Here is an 18,431-nt window from a genome sequence, read left to right on the forward strand (position 1 = left end):
CTTCAATAATCGGGAGAGGTACCAAAGGTGCCCTTAAGCGGGGTCGGGCCCCGTGTAACTGGCATTCTGGACAGGAGGTACAATATTGTCGGACCGCTGCATATATTCCAGGCCAAAAAAACCTCTGTAGAATTCGGTCCAGGGTTTTATCTACCCCTAGATGTCCCCCAAACAAATGGCTGTGAGCTAGCTCCATCACGCCCCTCTGATGTTTCTGTGGTACTAGGAGCTGTTCCACGACTTGCTCTTGGATTCGGACAACACGGTACAGCAGATCCTTCTTGATCATATAATACGGCCTTGGGCCCTTGGCTCTCCCTTCCACAGGGACCCCATTCACCTCCACTACTTCTTTGCGAATGTTCTGGTATACTGGATCATTGGCCTGATCCTGTCCAAAATTCTCTAGTGAAGTTCCAAGTTGCCCAAACTCAGAGGGTTCTATCTCCCCCTCCCCTTCAAGGGAGGTCCCTGGGGAACTGGGCCCGGCTATTGGCTCCCCAACCTCCTGCCTAGTCCCGTCGTCCGTTGGGCCAACTTTCTCCCCTACGAGTATAGGCTTCTGATTCTGGGCCAAGATGCTCGTTCCCCTCCTCTTATCTGCCCTCCTTTCTCGCCGAGTCTTCCTGGTTTTCCCAGAGGGAGAGAATAAGTCCTGGGCAAATTCTTGGAAGGCTGGGGGGTTGCTAACTATTGAGGCCACCCCATTGCTCTCTGGGGTGTTATCTTCTTCTGACTCCTCTCCAGGAAGTAGACTGCCAAACCCTGGGAAGTCTCGTCCTATGAGGACTGGGTAGGGGAGTTTCGGGACCACCCCCGCCATCACCTTAGTGGGGTTTCCTTGGACCTCTATTTTCACTCGGATGGTCGGATAGTAATTTACATCCCCATGGACACAGGATATCCCTGTGCGCTTGGCCCGGGATAGTTGATCATACCCGACCAGCTTTCCCGAGACCAGCGTGACTGCACTTCCTGAGTCTACTAACGCGGTGGTCTTTATACCATTCATTTTAACTTGCCTAGTATATCTATGAGGGACCATCGCTACTCCTACTAGGCTTATCAGGTCACATGACTCTTCTAGATTTCCCAGGTCGCATTGCATGGGCTCCTCTAGGTTTGGGCATTGGGCAGCTATATGCCCTACCTCTCCACATGCATAGCATCGGTACCCTCCTCGGGGCAGCCCCTTAATTTTTGGGCTGTGGGGCCTTACCCCCCGAGTCTCTCTCTCCCAGTCCCCAGGTCCCTCCGAGTACTTTGGCCACTCTTCGTCCTCCTTCTTCCCTGCCATAGTTCGGCCTGGAGCTATGGCAACTCGGGCCCTTGGTACGTAGCCTTGCCTCCTATCCTGGCGCCTCCCTTCCCCAGTGGTCCGAGAGAGTTCCTGTGCTGCTAGACGTCTCTCTACAAGGGCAACTAGCTCATCATAGGAGGAGGGATCATTTTGACTGACCCATCCTCGTATGTCCGGCGGTAGCCCTCTCATGTACCTGTCCACAACTATGGTTTCCACGACTTCCTCCGGCCGGCGGGTCTCAGGGCACAGCCACCTCCGGGCCAGATGGATCAGGTCAAACAGCTGGGACCTCGGGGCTTTGTTGGCTCGGTATTTCCACTCATGGGACCTCTGTGCCCTTATAGCTGTCGTCACGCCCGACCTTGCCAGGATCTCCGCCTTTAGCTGGGAGTAATCGGAAGCTGCTTCTGTTGCCATATCAAAATACGCTTTCTGTTCCTCCCCACACAGAAAAGGTGCCAGGATACTGGCCCACTGGTCTTGGGGCCAGGCCTCCCGCCGGGCCGTCCTCTCAAACGCAAGGAGATACGCCTCCACGTCATCATCCACTGTCATCTTCTGTAAGTAGCGGCTGGCGTGCAGGGGCTGAGTCCCATGGGGGCCGTGCATTAGGGTGGTCAGGGCCTTTAGCTGGTTCACAACCTCATGCAAGGTGGCTCGATCCTGAGCCGCCTGGCTCATCAGGAGTTGATTTGTCTCCTGCTGCATTCGTACCGCCTCCTGCTGGTACACCCTGGTAGCTTCTTGCTGGGCCGCAGTGGCCTGCACCAATGCCTTCACTACATCTTCCATTTTTTTGGGGGTGCTTTTACCCTGCCCCGAGACGGTTTGCCGCAAAGTCTCACTCTAATCCCACCCCTGACACCACGTGTGGCAAAGTCCCGTCTCAGTCTCCCAGTCTCTGCGGTTTTTAGCTCTGGTGAGACCGGCTAGGGTAATGCAGTCCCCTTTAGGACTCAGGGGAAGTCTGTTCCCTGTCTTCTCACCAGTCTTAATTAAAGTATTTTTACCCTGCCTTGTAGGAGAGCGTCCTGCCGCTCTGCCTGGGGAGGCTTGCTGCTTCAACACTCCTAGTAGCCAGGCTCCTTCTCTCTCTGCTTTTCCCCCCCTTCCTTCCTCCCAGGAAGGGGTTTAAAAAGGTCTCAGGCAGCTCCAAGTTGGAACCAGCTGATCCTAATTACCCTCAGGTAGCTCCCCTCAGCTGATTCTAATTTGCTACCTTGGTAACCCTTTCTCAGCTGAACCTGCTTGACCTGTAGTTGCCTCTCAGTTGATAAGGAGGAGGGCCTTTTAACCCTCTGGGACTGACTCCTCCCCCTCCCCTGGCAACTGTCTGTCCTGAGTTTATCACACTGACCTTGGCACAAAAAGTGGGAATGTGCTAATAAAGTTTGCAGATGAGACAAAGCTGGAAGGTATTGCTAACACAGAGAAGGACCGGGCTATCATACAGGATGATCTGGATGACCTTGTAAACTGAAGTAATAGTAATAGGATGAAATTTAATAGTGAAAAGTGCAAGCTCATGCATTTAGGGATTAATAACAAGAATTTTGGTTATAAATTGGGCACACATCAGTTGGAAGTAGGGTGACTAGATGTCCCGATTTTATGGGGACAGTCCCAATTTTTGGGTCTTTTTCTTATATAGGCTCCTATTACTCCCCCACCACCCCATCCCGATTTTTCACACTTGCTGTCTAGTCACCCTAGTTGAAAGTAACGGAGGAGGAGAAGGACTTTGGAGTATTGGTTGATCACAGGATGACTATGAGCCACCAATGTGATATGGCCATGAAAAAAGCTAATGCGGTTTTAGGATGCATTAGGTGAGGTATTTCCAGTAAAGATAAGGTGGTGTTAGTACCATTATACAAGGCACTGGTGAGACCTCATCTGGAATAGTGTGTGCAGTTTTGGTCTCCCATGTTTAAGAAGGATGAATTCAAACTGGAACAGGTACAGAGAAGGGCTACTAGGATGATCCGAGGAATGGAAAACCTGTCTTATGAAAGGAGACTGAAAGAGCTTGGCTTGTTTAGCCTAACCAAAAGAAGGCTGAGGGGGGATGTGCTTGCTCTTTATAAATATATCAGAGGGATAAATATCAGGGAGGGAGAGGAATTATTTTAAGCTTAGTACCAATGTGGACACAAGAACAAATGGATGTAAACTGGCCATCAGGAAGTTTAGACTTGAAATTAGACGAAGGTTTCTAACCATCAGAGAAGTGAAGTTCTGGAACAGCCTTCCAAGGGGAGTAGTGGGGGCAAAAGACATATTTGGCTTCAAGATTAAACTTGATAAGTTTATGGAGGGGATGGTATGATGGGATAGCCTAATTTTGGCAATTAATTGATCTTTGATAATTAGCAAGTAAAGGGGAGGGGATGTTAGATGGGTTGGGATCTGAGTTACTAGAGAATTCCTTCCTGGGTGCTGGCTGGTGAGTCTTGCCCACATGCTCATGACTTAACTGATCGCCATATTTGGGGTTGGGAAGGAATTTTCCTCCAAGGAAGATTGGCAGAGGCCCTGGAGGTTTTTCGCCTTCCTCTGCAGCGTGGGGCACTGGTCACTTGCTGGAGGATTCTCTGCACCTTGAGGTATTTAAACGACGATTTGAGGACTTCAATAACTAGACATAGGTTAGGGGTTTGTTCCAGGAGTGGGTGGGTGAGATTCTGTGACCTGCATTGTGCAGGAGGTCAGACTAGACGATCATAATGGTCCCTTCTGACCTTAAGTCTATGAATGTAGGAATGCTGGGCTTTATTCTCTCTGTCCTGGGCTGCAAAGTGTGCTGTGGGGCTGCTCCTGGCCCTCCCCCAGGAGAAGGACCCTGGTGGTGATGGCTCCTGCCCCTCCACCTGGCGGTTGCTGGTTCCTTCGCCTGGGCATTAGCACCTGTCTCATACAGTGGCACTTTAGACTCTTAAGTCTTTACACTCGTGCCTCAGGTTGTCCAGTGGGCATGGGGGCGGGGGGGGGGGGCAACAAGGGCAAAGGCCAGCTCATAGAGGGGCTGGCAGGGAAGAGGGGAGGTGAAAACCAGCCCCACTTATCTCAGCTGTATACTATTCATCCAGCCTTAGTCTAACACCCGTATAACAGCATGAAAGGCAATCCCCACCATATGTATATAGTGTTCCAGCTGGCACCAAGCCTTTCAGGGACTGGTACAACAGTCACAGGACAGTGATTTCATGGAAGCTTGGGCAACCTTAGAGGCATTCAGTTCATGATTAATTTTTGTGTTCTGTCAGTGTGTACACAAGGGGCAAACACAGATGATACACAAACACAGATTCAAAGGAGTTATTCAGTAACCTTTTTTAGACCATATTTAGGGTTGTTGACCAGAAGAACTGAGAGTTTGTTGGCTAATTGCTTGCACTTGCAACTGTACTTTTCAACCATACAATATATAAAAGGTGGGTTCTGAAGTACAAAGTAACCCCCTGTTAGAACCAGAATAATCGCTACACTCTGCAATGGAACCTCTGGGAGCAACAACTGTTTTCCTGGCGGTTTGTGTCTCTTGCCTTCTTTTCCTTTCCGCATGGAGAAAGATGTCTGGAAGTGGGAAGCTGCCGCCTGGCCCTGTTGCTTTTCCCATCATAGGGAACACACTGCAGCTGAATACGAGGAACTTGCCCCAATCTATACATGAGGTAAGGGGGCTTTCTCCTTATGCAGGGCTTTGGCTCAGGTGGGCGTTAAGCAGAGCCTGGGGAAAGAGAACTCTGAAATTTCTGGGGTTTGCACTGTGGCTCAACTCCTCACGTTTAAGGCTGAATGTTTTTTCCACAGAAATAGTTAATCTTGAATGCTAGATACAACCTGTTCCTGGCAATATGTTATTTTTATGATAATGTGTCTTATTCACAGGTAAACCAGAATACGCCCTCTCTGTTGTGCTGCAGCCTGTACAGGTTATCCTGCAGTGGGGAGTGTGGCCTGGTGGGTTAAGCAGGGAAATGGCAGACAGCAGCCTTGGGTTCTGGTCCCAGCTCTGCAATTGATACCACGTATGTGCCTGGGGAAAGGACTGAAGTTCTTTTTGTGTTTCCCACTTGTAAAATTAATCTAATGATACTTGCCTTCTTCACAGGGCAAGGGTAAGGCCTACACTGTTGCTGTATTCTATCAAGTAAACATAGCCATTGGGCTACAGAGAGAGTGAGACTGACTCTGTATCCTAGTGGTTAGGTTGCTCACCCAGGATGTGGGAGACCCAAGTTTGTTTTCCACTGACTATTCAGCTATTGATATACAATGGAATGGCTTCAACAGGAAAGACTGAGAGAGCCCTGCTCCAGAATGACCCACCGCGGGTGGTTTAGGGCGCTCTCTAAAGAGAAGAGAGACCCAGTTTCAGATCCCTTCTTTACATCAGGTATGGGCGGGGGGGAGTTAAACTCAGCTCTCCCATATCCTAGGTGAGTACCATTCCCGCTAAGGTGCAGTTCTCAAACTACAGTAACTCCTCACTTAATGTCCTCCTGCTTAACGTTGTTTCAAGGTTACGGTGCTGCTCAGTTAGGGAACATGCTCGTTTAAAGTTGCGCAATGCTCCCTTATAACGTCATTTGGCTGCCTGCTCTGTCCACTGCTTGTAAGATTCTGTGGAAGAGCAGCGACTTTACACGGGAGCATTGTACAAATTCCTCTTCTCCCCCTCTCCCCCTCCCTCCCAGCGCTTCCCCCACTGCTAAACAGCTGTTTGGCAGCACTTAGGAATTTCTGGGAGGGAAGAGCAGGGAAGCGCTGCATCTTCGCTCTTCCCCCTCCCTCCCAGAAAATCCTAAGTGCCGCCAAACGGGGAGGGATGGGTGAGGGGGGAAGGAGAGGGGATGCTGCTGCTCCGGAGAGGAGGTGAGTTGGGGTGGGAAGAGGTGGGCCTGGAGTGGAGTGGGGAAAGGAAGAGGCGGGCCTGGAGCATCCCCCGGCACAGTCGGTGCCTGTTCTTCTCCAGAGAAATTGCCGCTGCTGCTGCAAAGGGGCACTTCCCAACCACAGAATAGTACAGTACCGTATATAATGCCTTTTGTCTGCCCCAAAAAATTTTCCTTGGACCCTAAACCCCCGTATTTACATTACATTTTTGGGGAAAATTGGATTCGTTTAACATGGTTTAACTTAAAGTTGCATTTTTCAGGAACATAACTACAGCATTAAGTGAGGAGTTACTGTATGTGGCAGACCTTGCAAGGGAAGCATGGGACTGGGTCAAGGGAGGCGTGAGCTGTGTGCTCTGGCTGTCAGTCTTGAGTGGCTGGGCTCGTGCCAACGGGCCCTGCACATCCTGGAGGCGGGGATACAAGGGACAGACAGAACTCCGTCACCGGGGCTGACAGCCAGAGCGCTGCCACCAGGGCTTGGGCTCTCCTTCCTGCCCCCATCCCCCTGCCAATCCCTCACCGGGAAGCGGTGGGGTTCTGGCTGTTAGCTCCGGGGTGGCAGTAGCAGCACAGAAGTAAGGGTGCCAATGCGGCACTAAGTCTTATTGACTGTATTGATGAATATCCCTTCACATTGCCACCCTTACTTCTGTACTGCTGCTGGCGTGGTGCTGCCTTCAGAGGTGGGCACTGAGCCAGCAGCTTCTGCTGCTCTGCTCTGCCTTCAGAGCTAGGGGGTGGTATATGTACTTCTGGGGTGGGAGTGGTCATAAATGATTACAGACACAAAGAAGGAGGGGCAAGATCAAATAACTTTGAGAACTGCTGGCCTAGAGGGTTAGCTGGGGGTTTTGAGGATCAACATTTTGGATATAGGTGCCTATATCCCTTTTTGGGTGTAACTCTAAGTGGCAGGAGAGCTCTTTCATCAGTTTGTAATTAGATTCACACTCCTTCTTATTCTGAAGAGGCTATAGTAAAATGTATTGGCCCTTTATGTTAATCTTTTACAGCTCAGTGCAAAGTATGGCCCAGTTTTCACAATATACTTGGGCTCACTGCGGGTTGTGGTGCTGTATGGACAGGAGGCTGTGAAGGAAGCTCTGATTGATCAAGCGGATGAGTTCAGTGGAAGAGGAAAACTGGCACTGGCTGACAAGCTTATCAAAGGAGAAGGTACATTTCTAACAACTTCAGCATGTAGCACTGATGTTCTCTGTATGTGGAGAACATGACTGAGAAGACAGCTCGTGTTTCACTTAGCTCTGTTCTTTGAAGGATACTAACTTTACCCACCTATTTATGTGCCAGTGTATTTCTTATTTTTACATGGTATCAGTATATGTACTTTGCTCTAATTACTGTGTCAGTTTACACTGTGTTAGAGAACAAAATACAGCCATTGGGCATGGCAACCAATGGAATTATTTCTCTTGTTCATAATTGCTATAAATAGCAATGAGATTAATGTGTGGGATTTTGAGTTACATACACATATCAATGTAATGTAGTGTCTCCAGTGGAACACGCATACAATAATGTTTGCGTTCACGTTGAACCTTTCAATAACAAATGTTTCCTTAGGTTAGAAATTTAGCAAACTGAGTCTTCTCCCCCATCCCACACCCTCCTTTCATTCCTGTTCTCCTCCCTCTTCCAGGCATTATTTTCAGCAATGGGGAGCGGTGGAAGCAGCTTCGTCGATTTGCCCTCACCACCCTCAGAAACTTTGGGATGGGGAAGAAAAGCATTGAGGAACGAATCCAAGAGGAAGCCCGTTTTCTGGTTGAAAGGTTCAGAAACACACACGGTGGGGATTTGCTGCATGTATATCAGGAATTGAGGAGTCAGCTAAAGACTTTTGTCTTCCTTTATTTTGTGATACTAACTTTGGTTCAAACACCTTATAACTCAAGCCGTTACCTGCACATATAACAGTCTGTGTTAATGTAAAGGAAAAATATGTGAGAAAAGTTCCCGAGATGACCTTTCCTGGCTGTTATTTCCCATGTTTTCTACCCTCTGATCTGTGGCCAATGGGCAAATGGAAAATGTTTGTCCAGAGTAGGCAGAAGCTAACACAGTGAAGCATGTTAGAGTGGATTAGTTTATCTTCAGTGTGTTGGGCTAATAAGAAACCCAGGCCTACAGCTTCCTTATTCTGATTTTCTTCTCTGCTAGATGTCTGATACAAATCTGGCACCTACGTTGTATGGGGATGGCCTCCTGAGGAAAGTTTGAAATCACTGTGTAAATTTACAGTGCTTTCTAAGTGATGAATATTATTTTATTATTTATTTATTTGTGTTCTATTAGTTTCTAGAGGTCCCAGCCAAGACTGGGGCTCCTTTGCCAGTAGGTTGTGTTAACAAACAGTTGGAGACAGTCCCTGCGCCAAGCAACGTACATATTAAATACACATGAAAATGAAAAAGTGGAGAAAGGAAGAATTATTTTCTCTCTTTTAGAGAGGGGGAACAGAGATACAGAGAAATTAAGTGATTTGCTCGAGGTCACACCTGGAAGTTTGTAGCAGAGCTGGGAACTGTCTCCAGATTTCCTAAGACCCAGGCCACTGCCGTAACCACAAGACCATCCCGCCTCTTGCAATATACAGTGCAACAGTTAAAATGAAGTTGACTCTCCATCTGGGTGAATTGTGTGTGTGAGAGGAGAATGCACGGAGAACCTTCCCCACCCATGATACAAACACAAGAGAGAGCCACTTTACTGCTGTTGCCACTTGTGTATCCTGAGCCAAGGGCAGCTGCTCCTGTAGATAATGATCTAAAAGAAATCTGCCTGGGTGAGGGACATGAGCAGGAGTCTGCTGTGAGGCGAGAACACACTGCATGGAGAAAATGCTGCTTCTGGATGTTCTTCCTGTGCAATGTGGTCTTAAGTCAGAGGGGTGAAGTCTTGTAGACAATTCCCTTGAATATTGTATAGGTCTCACTGCATTGTAGGAGTTTGTGATGATGTGATAAACAATGGCTCAGGCAGAATCTTCTGAATGCAGGATCCTGTTCTGAAAGGAATACTATCTGTCAGGCCTGTGTAAGAAGCCCATGGCAGACAGGCAGGTGTCACTCAGAGAGGGACCCATGGTCCCTGGTTAGATCAGTGTGTGTCAAGCAGAGAGCAGCAGAAGAGACAGAGTGAAAACTGATTCCCAGCAAAATGGGGATAATTAGTTAATATAAATTTACAGAGATAGCATTGGGGAAGCCCTATGTGGAGAATGAGGGAAATATTGGTGTTATTTTTCATGTGCACCTCAGTTTAGCTGTGTGATATTATCCTGCCTGGCTGTACTGAATTAAATAAAAGTAGGCTGAAAGGAGGACACTAAGAGGAAATGAAATAATGGCAAGGATAAGTATGGTCAGAGAGAATGCCAAGGGTAATCATGGAGAAGCTGTTAATTTGAGAACACCCCCAGAGTAGCTTCAGCTATTTGGAAAGTATTCTCTTCCCAGACAGTATCCCTGTTGGATGCTAGTTTCTAAAACCTTCAGGATTTTCACCCAAGCAGGAAGGGGGTTGAGTGAGATGGAGGTAACTGGGCTGAATGGAACTTACCAAAGCTTGCAAGGAAAGATTGTTTAGGTAAAAGGAATGTGTGTAGAAACCTTTATTGTTTCTAGTTTTTGCTCTGTGTGCGTCATACCTTTGGGAGGATAAATAACACTTGGTTTTGGAGAAGCTGTTTTTGAGTCACTTTGATCCCCTGCTGGTCACAGGTCCCTGGAGGGAAAGGGCTCACGGGTGCCCAGCACAGAGCAACCTGTCATGCTACCATAGTTGGGAAGTAGTGAGTCTGCTGCCCAGCTAGCCAATCCAAGGGTGGTTGGACTGATGGGTTCCTCCCATTCAGAGAGGGGCAGGAACTCAGACCTGTCACCTGAGGGGGGCTCTTGAGAGGGACTGAAAGGGGTCTAAAGCCCAGCTTACCCTGGAACTGTGACACCATAATTCACCCTCCCCAATGAATATTAGGGACTGCCCTCTTGGCCTGGGGCCAGGACATCCAGAATGTCCCAGTAACATCAATGGATGTGATGCTATAGGTGGAAATACTGAATTAAAAACTGGACTCTGGTTTGGTTTTATTGCAGAGCGACCCTTTGACCTCACCCTCCCTCTCACCCACGCTGTCTCCAACATCATCTGTTCCATTGTCTTTGGGGACCGGTTTGACTATGAAGATCAGAAGTTTCTGACAATAATTAATCTCACAGAAGAAAATAATGAACTCTTTCGCTCTCTCCTGGGACAGGTGTGTTCAGTGGTTTTTTTCCACTCTTCTCCTTTGTAATGAGAGAAGGGACAGAGATTTCTTTCTTTTACCGTTCATTCTCCTTAAACAATTGTTTTTTCAGATTCCCATAATGTTCCCATTCTCCTCATTAGGCTGCAGCTATTACTAGTCCCAGCCTCAAACTTGTTTCTGAGGATAATTTAAATTCCCACACAAAACACTTCATTTGCTCAGAATTATGTCTGCCTAAGGACATTCCCTTTCAACACTATTGGTAAAAATCAAGGAAATTGCTAATTAAAACATTAGCATCCAAACCATTGCAATTCACATGCCTTAGTATATTCACAATGGGATACTTGAATGTGGTCACATTCCTCACCCGCAAAGCAAACTCCTTTTCATTTCCGGTACACAGCCACTCACACATCCCATTGCTGAAAACCTCACCAAATGCACAACAGTCAAATTCAGTGGAAATCAATGGAGTTACAGCAGCAGAGAATTTGGCCCCTTCACTCCAACCAGAGGAAGACTAAGATATCTTTTACTTGTATAGTCTATAATGTTTTATTCCTGCCTAAGAAAATCTGTATTCCAGGTTAGGTTTGGGAATTTGAGTGTGTTTTTCAAGAACAGAATGTGAATATTGGGGATGGGTTTATGTTGGAAATAGTGGAGATTATTGTAGTGAATAGAACTGAGTATCACTGCAGTTTATGTGAGGAATAGATGTGTATTGAGTAGAATGAGTTAGTGAAGCTGGGGAAGTTCTTTAGAATCTATTTGCACAGGAACGTGCCACAGAAGTATTGTATTGTGCTGCTGTAACTGAGTCAGTTGATTATTTGTTGTGTCGAGATAAACCAGGATGTGCTTTTCCTTCCATCATTCTAGCTGTACAATTTTTTCCCAACTCTCATGGATTATATACCTGGGCCTCACCAGCTGTTAATTAAAAATTCGGAGGAGTTTAAAAGGTTTGTTCTGGAGAGGGTGAAGATGCACAAAGAGTCTCTGGATCTTAGCTGCCCTCGAGACTTCATTGATGCTTTCCTCATCAAAATGGAACAGGTAAGTGAGGGCAGCAGCCCTTCCATTTGCTGTGGAGTGGGTTATACCTATCATGGGTATTTATCACTCTGTATGAGACCCAAATTTAGATCAGGTCTCTGCCCCTGGGATTTACATTCTAAAAGCCAAGCCCTGCTCACCTCATTTGTGTGAATAGTGCCAGTGATGCTAGTGGGACTACACCAGTGAGTAAGACAAATCTAAAGATATGTGCACACTGCAATGAAAGACCCACAGCACAGCCACGGCTGGCCCGAGTCAGCTGACTTGGGCTTGCAACGCTCAGGCTGAAGGGCTATAAAATTGCAGTGTAGATGTTGGAGCTTGGGCTGCAGCCCAGGTTCTGGGCCTCTTCCAACTTTCTGGGCCTCAGAGCATGGGCTGCAGCCCAAGCCCGTATGTCTACACTGCAATATTATAGCCCCTCAGCCTGATCCCCACGAGCCCGAGTCAGCTGACCCAGGCCAGCCATGGATTTTTAATTGCAGTGTAGATACGTCTTAAAAGGACAGAGCACCCAAAGGAGGTATCAACAGCACTTGGCAATGTATAGATTAGCTCTGTTGGAGGTTAGCCATTGAAATGGTTTTATTTACAAGGTGGACAGAGGCACTTTTACTGGTATGTGTTAGCATCAGTGGGATTAGCAGAAGAAAGCAGTTTCTAATGGCTTCCTATGCCCACACCCACAGACCTAACCTATTACCAGCTTCTTTGGAAACCCCTCCTGCTAATCTCCTGCAATATTTTACAGCAACAGCCTATTAGGTGTTCTACCGCTGCAACCCTTGGTCAGCAGGTAGCCAGGCATCTGCATTTTCAGTGGGGATCTCACTTCCTTTGGAGCATCAGACTCAGTCCTTCTGGCTCCAAGGCTAAAAATTGGTTAGAGACATTTGGTTTCCTTCTGGTTCAAAAAGCATTAGTGCTGCCTATCCAAACAAAATATGAAAGCAAAGGGAATCAACAACAACAGTTAAAAATACAGATGAAAACTACCCAGGTAAAAGTAAAGCTCCAATTCTCCTCTAATAGAAAAGACCATATGTTTCCACAGCAATGACCCAAAACACCCCTGCAGTGGTACTGCAATCTTCAGGGCTGTGGCCCATTTTTTATAAGGATTTTTATAAAAATGCCAGGTGGGACACAGAGCAGGTAGAAGTTGAGAGACATTGGGCCTGTATGAATTGATCCCACATTTTTACAGTCAATGATCAAACAACCATAACAAGTCTCTCTGCAGGAACGACAGAACAGCCAGTCGGAATTTAACACTGATAACTTGGTAAGAAGCACATTGGATTTATTCTTTGCTGGAACGGGGACATCCAGCACCACCCTGAGATATGCACTCCTGATTCTTCTGAAATACCCAGAAATAGAAGGTACTATACAGACACACACAATTTTGAGGGGATTACGTGGCTCAAGGGATCTCTAATGGATACAGACCCCTGCCCCTTAAATCATCAGATCAAATCTGGCTTGGGCTGGAAGTAACTGACATTACCGCTGTGTGCAAGCTGTTCGCTGGTTTGTGTGAAACTGAGATGTGTTTAGGGATGGGTGTTTTAGTTCAGGTGTCCACATTTGCAAAGCACCATCACAACTGTCATTACTCAACCTCCTCATGGGTGGTCTCAGCACAGGGTCCTCAGCCTGAGTAAGCCATTGTGACTGGATTCCTTTCTCACCTCCCAGTCCAAGTTAAGGCTTTTGGGCTGGGGGAAAGTGTATGTGTTTGTGCATGAGAAACCTGTGCTGCTGCTGACAAGAAGGTGCCTGGTTTATGAGTAACAGGAGCCTTTGTATTCCAGGGCTGTCAGGTGGCCTCCTCTGTGACAGAATCCCTGCGGTACAACCTGGAACTGGAGTTACCATTGTTCCCCCCCTTAACTTTCCAGCCTGGGCTGTCTTTCATAATGCTTTGCTAGTGACCTTCGTGAGCTGTTATCACTGAGTACAACAGCATGTGGAGCCCCACACCCAAGTAAATTGCATGAATGCTACCTAAGCCATTCACGAATCACACAGAGAAAGGCACCAGCAAATCTCCCAAGCCCCCAGCCTTGTACCCCAGAGCTGTACCATCTTGCCATGGTCAGAAGCCTGACCAATGTAAGTTCATTACCCAGTCCACCCCTTCCTTGATGTGGAGAGGACATGCACTAGCCTTTGTAAACTGAGCTGAGATTTCCCAAGCACTTCAACCAAAACAAACTGTTTTAGGTAAAATATAAAAGAGGTTTATTAACTATAGAAAGATAGATTTTAAGTGACTATAAGTGGTAGGCACAAAAGGTCAGAGAGAGTTACCAAAGAAAATAAAAGTTAAGCACACAGTCTAAATCTTGAACCCTTTTAGACTATACTGTGTTTGGATCAAGCCATTTTTCTCACCCCACTGGATGTTGCAGGTAGGTTAGAATCCTTAATTCACAAGCTTCCCCTTTAAGCCTGGGACCAGTCTCCTCAGTTCAAGGCTTGGTCTTCCCAGTATTCTTGTTGCTTCCAGTCTAGGTAGGGGAGGAGAAAGGCAAAAGCATGATGCCACTGTCCCCTATTTTGTATCTGCAGTCTGTGTGCCTGGAAAACACTAGCTCAGATATGTCCTGGTGGGCTTTGCTGAGTCACAGAGTGGAGCAATCCCCCATTGTGTGATGCTTGTGCAGCTCTCTTACAGCACTGTAAATCCCTTGTTTAAAAGTCCCCCGTTGAGTAATGGTAATTTAACACCCTTCTGGGAGTGGATCCCCTCCTTTGTTGTCACTGGAGAACTGGCAGTGGACGACTCTCAAGTGTACAACCTATTTCAGTAACAACCATAGAGCAAAATCTCCTAACTTCATACAGATACAGAGTGCCAGACCCTCCCCTCAAATAAAGGCAAGTGTTAGAGATTTATCAACACCCAGCTAATATCCAGTGCTAATTCCCACCTCATGGGCTTCCTTCAAGATCATGTGGATGATTGACTGGGGTGTGTGGGGGATTTTAGTCCTCAATCTCTTGCACAGCAGTTAGTTATATGCTCTGGTGATAACATCACACTGTGCTCTCTTTTATAACATAACCAGGCATGAGCCATATCACTGCCCTAATAATTACATTATTGGCATTTTATCCTCGATACCATGTACAATAGTTTCTGTAACCCAAAACTAACTGTTATAACTTGTTATATTCCCAACAGGTATCTGCTGAATCGTGTGTATTTCTGACTATGTGACAGAATGGGGGGAAATTATGGGAATCCTGTTCTTTAGCTTTATTGTTAACCTTGTTTATTTGATGACAGAGAAAGTTCATGAAGAGATTGACCGTGTGGTTGGCCGAACCCGAAGCCCCTGCATGGCGGACCGAAGCCAGATGCCCTACACAGATGCTGTGATACATGAGGTGCAGAGAACTGCTAACATTGTCCCGATGGGTGTCCCACATGCAGTGACCAGAGACACTCATTTCAGACAATATATTATCCCCAAGGTTAGTTCTCAACGTTTCTGTGAAAGGGCCTGATCTTCTGCCTTTTCCACTATACAGTTTTGAATAATTCACAATAGAAATGTTTGCCCTGACTTTAGCGTGACAGATGTTTTTCACAGTTACCAACAACTGTTATTTCACAGTTACCAACAACCATTCCAGTTGTTATTGGCATGAAGAACAGAACCCTGCATTCTGCAGGCTCAGCTCTCCTTACAGAAGATAGGCTTAGAGCCCAGTTCAAAATTTTAGATATAGAATAGATACCAAGCAGGCTGTGCAAAGCTTTTCCTCTTTTTTTGAACCTCTTTTGGGAGGTCAGTTTCTGAGCTGGGTCCATCTCTCCACCAAGATTTAGTCCTGATGATGTGTTAATATGTGTTAACCACAACTCACAGTGACCATGTCCTAGGTTGCTAACTGAGTCACACTGTGAGTTGTATTGGTCTTTTTAGCTTTATTATTATTATTTTTATTTATTATATTTTATTTTTTATAAATAGTGATGGGGAAACCATTGATGCAATGGCTAAATTATAAAGACAAGGGAATGTCAAATACTTCCAAATAGCAGCTGAGAGACACACCTAACACTTCTGGATCTTAGCCAGACTTTTCCAAACCTCTTTGATGTAGAAACCAGGCTGGCAATCTAATGTGAGGAGCCTTTCTCATGAGATTCCAGAATCTCCTTGTTGAAGGTGGGCTCCCATTTGGTGGGCTTACCTTTTTTCATGGAATTTTAATATTTCTGGTTCTGGTTCTTGGGGATGCAGGAAAATGAATGAAAGGAAAACATGTCCCACCACCCAGCCCAGTGAATTCTGGAGGCTTCTCTGCTTTGGACAGTGTCCACTTTAATTCTCTTTGTCTGTTTTTGCTACTTCAGGGCACCACTATATTCCCCGCCCTGCAATCGGTTCTATATGACAGCAGGGAATTTCCAAAGCCAGAGCAATTTAACCCGGGACATTTCTTAGATGAAAATGGTGCCTTTAAGAAGAGTGACTTCTTCATTCCTTTTTCTGCAGGTAAAAGAAGCCATGTTTGTTTCAGGTTCCAGACCATTCTCTCTTAGCTTTGTCTTGAGTACAGGGCCACCCAGAGAGGGGGGCAAGTGGGGTAATTTGCCCCAGGCCCCACAGGGGCCCCCACGAGACTATAGTATTCTATAATATTGCAACTTTTTTTTAATGGAAGGGGCCCCTAAAATTGCTTTGCCACAGGCCCCCTGAATCCTCTGGGCAGCCCTGCTTGAGTATACAAAGAATTCTCAAACTGTAGTCTGCAGAGCCTTTTCGGGCCATCCCTGAAGCAGAGCCTCTCACAACAGCGAAGTATCTGTCCGTCTCCAGTCTCTTTTTTTTTTTTAACTAACTGAACACGCACTACCCTCCAGGGCCGCCCAGAGAATTCCGGGGGCCCGGGGTCTTCGGCGGCGGGGGGCCCCCGCTCAGGGGCGGCTCTAGACCCCAGCGCGCCAAGCAGGCGCGTGGGGCGGCCCTTTCCCTGGGGGGCGGCATTTGGCTCCGGTTGAGCTCCCGCAGGCATGCCTGCGGCAGGTCGACCGGAGCCCGGGACAAGCGGACCTGCCGCAGGCATGACTGCGGCGGGTGCCGTGGTCCCGCGGCTCCGGTTGACCTGACGCAGTCATGCCTGCGGGAGGTCCAGCCGAGCCGCGGGACGAGCGCCCCCTCTGCAGTCATGCACTCGTGGGGGCCCCTGCGGGACGCGGGGCCTGGGGCAAATTGCCCCTCTTGCCCCCCCCTCTGGGCGGCCCTGCTACCCTCTACTCTGCCTGGCAACTTCACATCTTCCTTTGTCTGTCTGTGTCAGCCCACCATGGATGAATTGTGATTGAATGTGCATACAAAAGTAAAATTGAAGGGAGCAACATGCAACAGGGCAGAAGCTGTCGGCAGAGTCACCTGGAGAGAGATCAGTAGGAGCTGCTTAACTTCTCAACTTTACTCCAGTCAATGAAAATCCCAACACTCTGTTAATAAACCCTTATGCTGTTCTCCTCCATTCTGCTACCCAGCATGCCTGCACCACACTTTCTGTTAATGCCTTCCACTCAAGAACCACTGTGTCATTCCTCCCTTAAACATATTAACTGGCTCAGGACCTGCATTAACTATTATCAAACCCCACATCTGCCCACTGGTCTCCACATACTGGTTTTTAAAAGGCCACTTAATATGTGGAGCTCAGCCTTTAAAACAATCTGTGAAAGGCTTCTAAAGCCCCCAATCACTTTCATACCTTCCTGAACTCTGAGAAATGGCCATTATCCTTCATGCCGTTACCCTGAATCACTCTGTGCATCTAACTTTAATCCCGAGGTTTAGTTTCATTGTAACAATATTTAACATGTGTTGCAAAGAAAGATCTCCTGCATCTCCTCAATATTCCTTTTTTCATTGCAGGGAAGCGGATTTGCGTGGGAGAGGGTCTGGCTCGGATGGAGCTATTTTTGATACTGACAACGATTTTGCAGAATTTTACCTTGAAGCCTCTCGTTGACCCCAAGGACATTGATATAACTCTAGTGACGAGTTTTGTGTCAAATGCACCAAAACCATACCAGCTCTGTGTTTTGCCTCGATAAAGACCATGAAAAGCCACCACAGTGTGCTAGAGTAGTGCATGAATTTTGTTGTCTCTGGTCCTGGATTCATTAATACAGAAATTAACTCACTGTATTGTAATAGAGACAGATAAATAACCCGGCTTTGTAAGTACCTGGGATTTAACAAAATTAATTGTAATACCAAAAAATATATATATAATGGCTCCCACCTCAGCCAGGTATAGTAACCCTCCAGTGTTCTCAGATGTGACTCTATTCTTGACAAAAGCTGGGTATGTTTTCAGTTGATTTTTGTGGTAGTTCATTTCTGGTGTAGCATTTTGGAAGCTTAGTTTGGCATGTGCCAGCTACTGTACAATACGCTGAGGAGGCTGCACACTTTTTTATCCCCCAAACCTCATCTTGTCTTACAAATAAATATGCTCTAATTGAAATAGGCTGAAAAAGAATTGCATGGGAGACTATTTTATCCATCTCATTGGCATCCACTGCCTTTCCCCAATACCTCTTTTGTGAGCACAATTTGGGCCTGATTAGAGGTATGGAACAGCTTCCGTATAAGGAGAGATTAATAAGATTGGGATTTTTCATCTTGGAAAAGAGACTAAGGGGAGATATGATAGAGGTCTATAAAATCATGACTGGTGTGGAGAAAGTAAATAAGGAAGTGTCATTTACTCCTTCGCATAACACAAGAACTAGGGGTCACCAAATGAAATTAATAGACAGCAGGTTTAAAACAAACAAAAGGAAGTATTTCTTCACACAATGCACAGTCAACCTGTGGAACTCCTTGCCAGAGGATGT

General features: G+C 46.7%; 1 protein-coding gene across 3 annotated transcripts; it reads left to right on the forward strand.

Annotated features, from left to right (window-relative positions):
- Positions 1-4,656: 4,656 nt before the first annotated feature.
- On the forward strand, positions 4,657-18,073 carry LOC120368852 (cytochrome P450 2H2-like). Of its 3 annotated transcripts, XR_005582814.1 has the most exons (10): positions 4,659-4,977; positions 7,221-7,383; positions 7,868-8,017; positions 10,326-10,486; positions 11,366-11,542; positions 12,789-12,930; positions 14,844-15,031; positions 15,921-16,062; positions 16,868-16,973; positions 17,461-17,523. XR_005582814.1 is itself a non-coding variant. In XM_039481519.1 (9 exons), exons 1-9 carry the CDS (start codon positions 4,798-4,800, stop codon positions 17,640-17,642), a joined length of 1,485 nt encoding a protein of 494 aa, XP_039337453.1. In that variant the 5' UTR covers positions 4,660-4,797; the 3' UTR covers positions 17,643-18,073. The 3 variants fall into 3 exon arrangements, 2 of the variants coding, with proteins under 2 accessions (XP_039337454.1, XP_039337453.1); XM_039481519.1 differs by lacking the exon at positions 16,868-16,973 and having other exon boundaries at positions 4,660-4,977; positions 17,461-18,073; XM_039481520.1 differs by lacking the exons at positions 15,921-16,062; positions 16,868-16,973 and having other exon boundaries at positions 4,657-4,977; positions 17,461-17,600.
- The last annotated feature ends 358 nt before the right edge of the window (positions 18,074-18,431 follow it).

This window comes from Mauremys reevesii, linkage group 7 (genome assembly GCF_016161935.1).
Source record: "Mauremys reevesii isolate NIE-2019 linkage group 7, ASM1616193v1, whole genome shotgun sequence".
Taxonomy (NCBI): domain Eukaryota; kingdom Metazoa; phylum Chordata; order Testudines; family Geoemydidae; genus Mauremys; species Mauremys reevesii.

What these genes read in the sequence shown, in the direction of transcription:
- LOC120368852 (XM_039481519.1), top strand. Translation starts at nt 4,798, where the DNA reads ATGGAACCTCTGGGAGCAACAACTGTTTTCCTGGCGGTTTGTGTCTCT. An exon ending in CAAGCTTATCAAAGGAGAAG is followed by an intron (nt 7,384 to 7,867) that starts GTACATTTCTAA and finishes TCCCTCTTCCAG; the next exon opens with GCATTATTTTCAGCAATGGG. An exon ending in TCCTCATCAAAATGGAACAG is followed by an intron (nt 11,543 to 12,788) that starts GTAAGTGAGGGC and finishes GTCTCTCTGCAG; the next exon opens with GAACGACAGAACAGCCAGTC.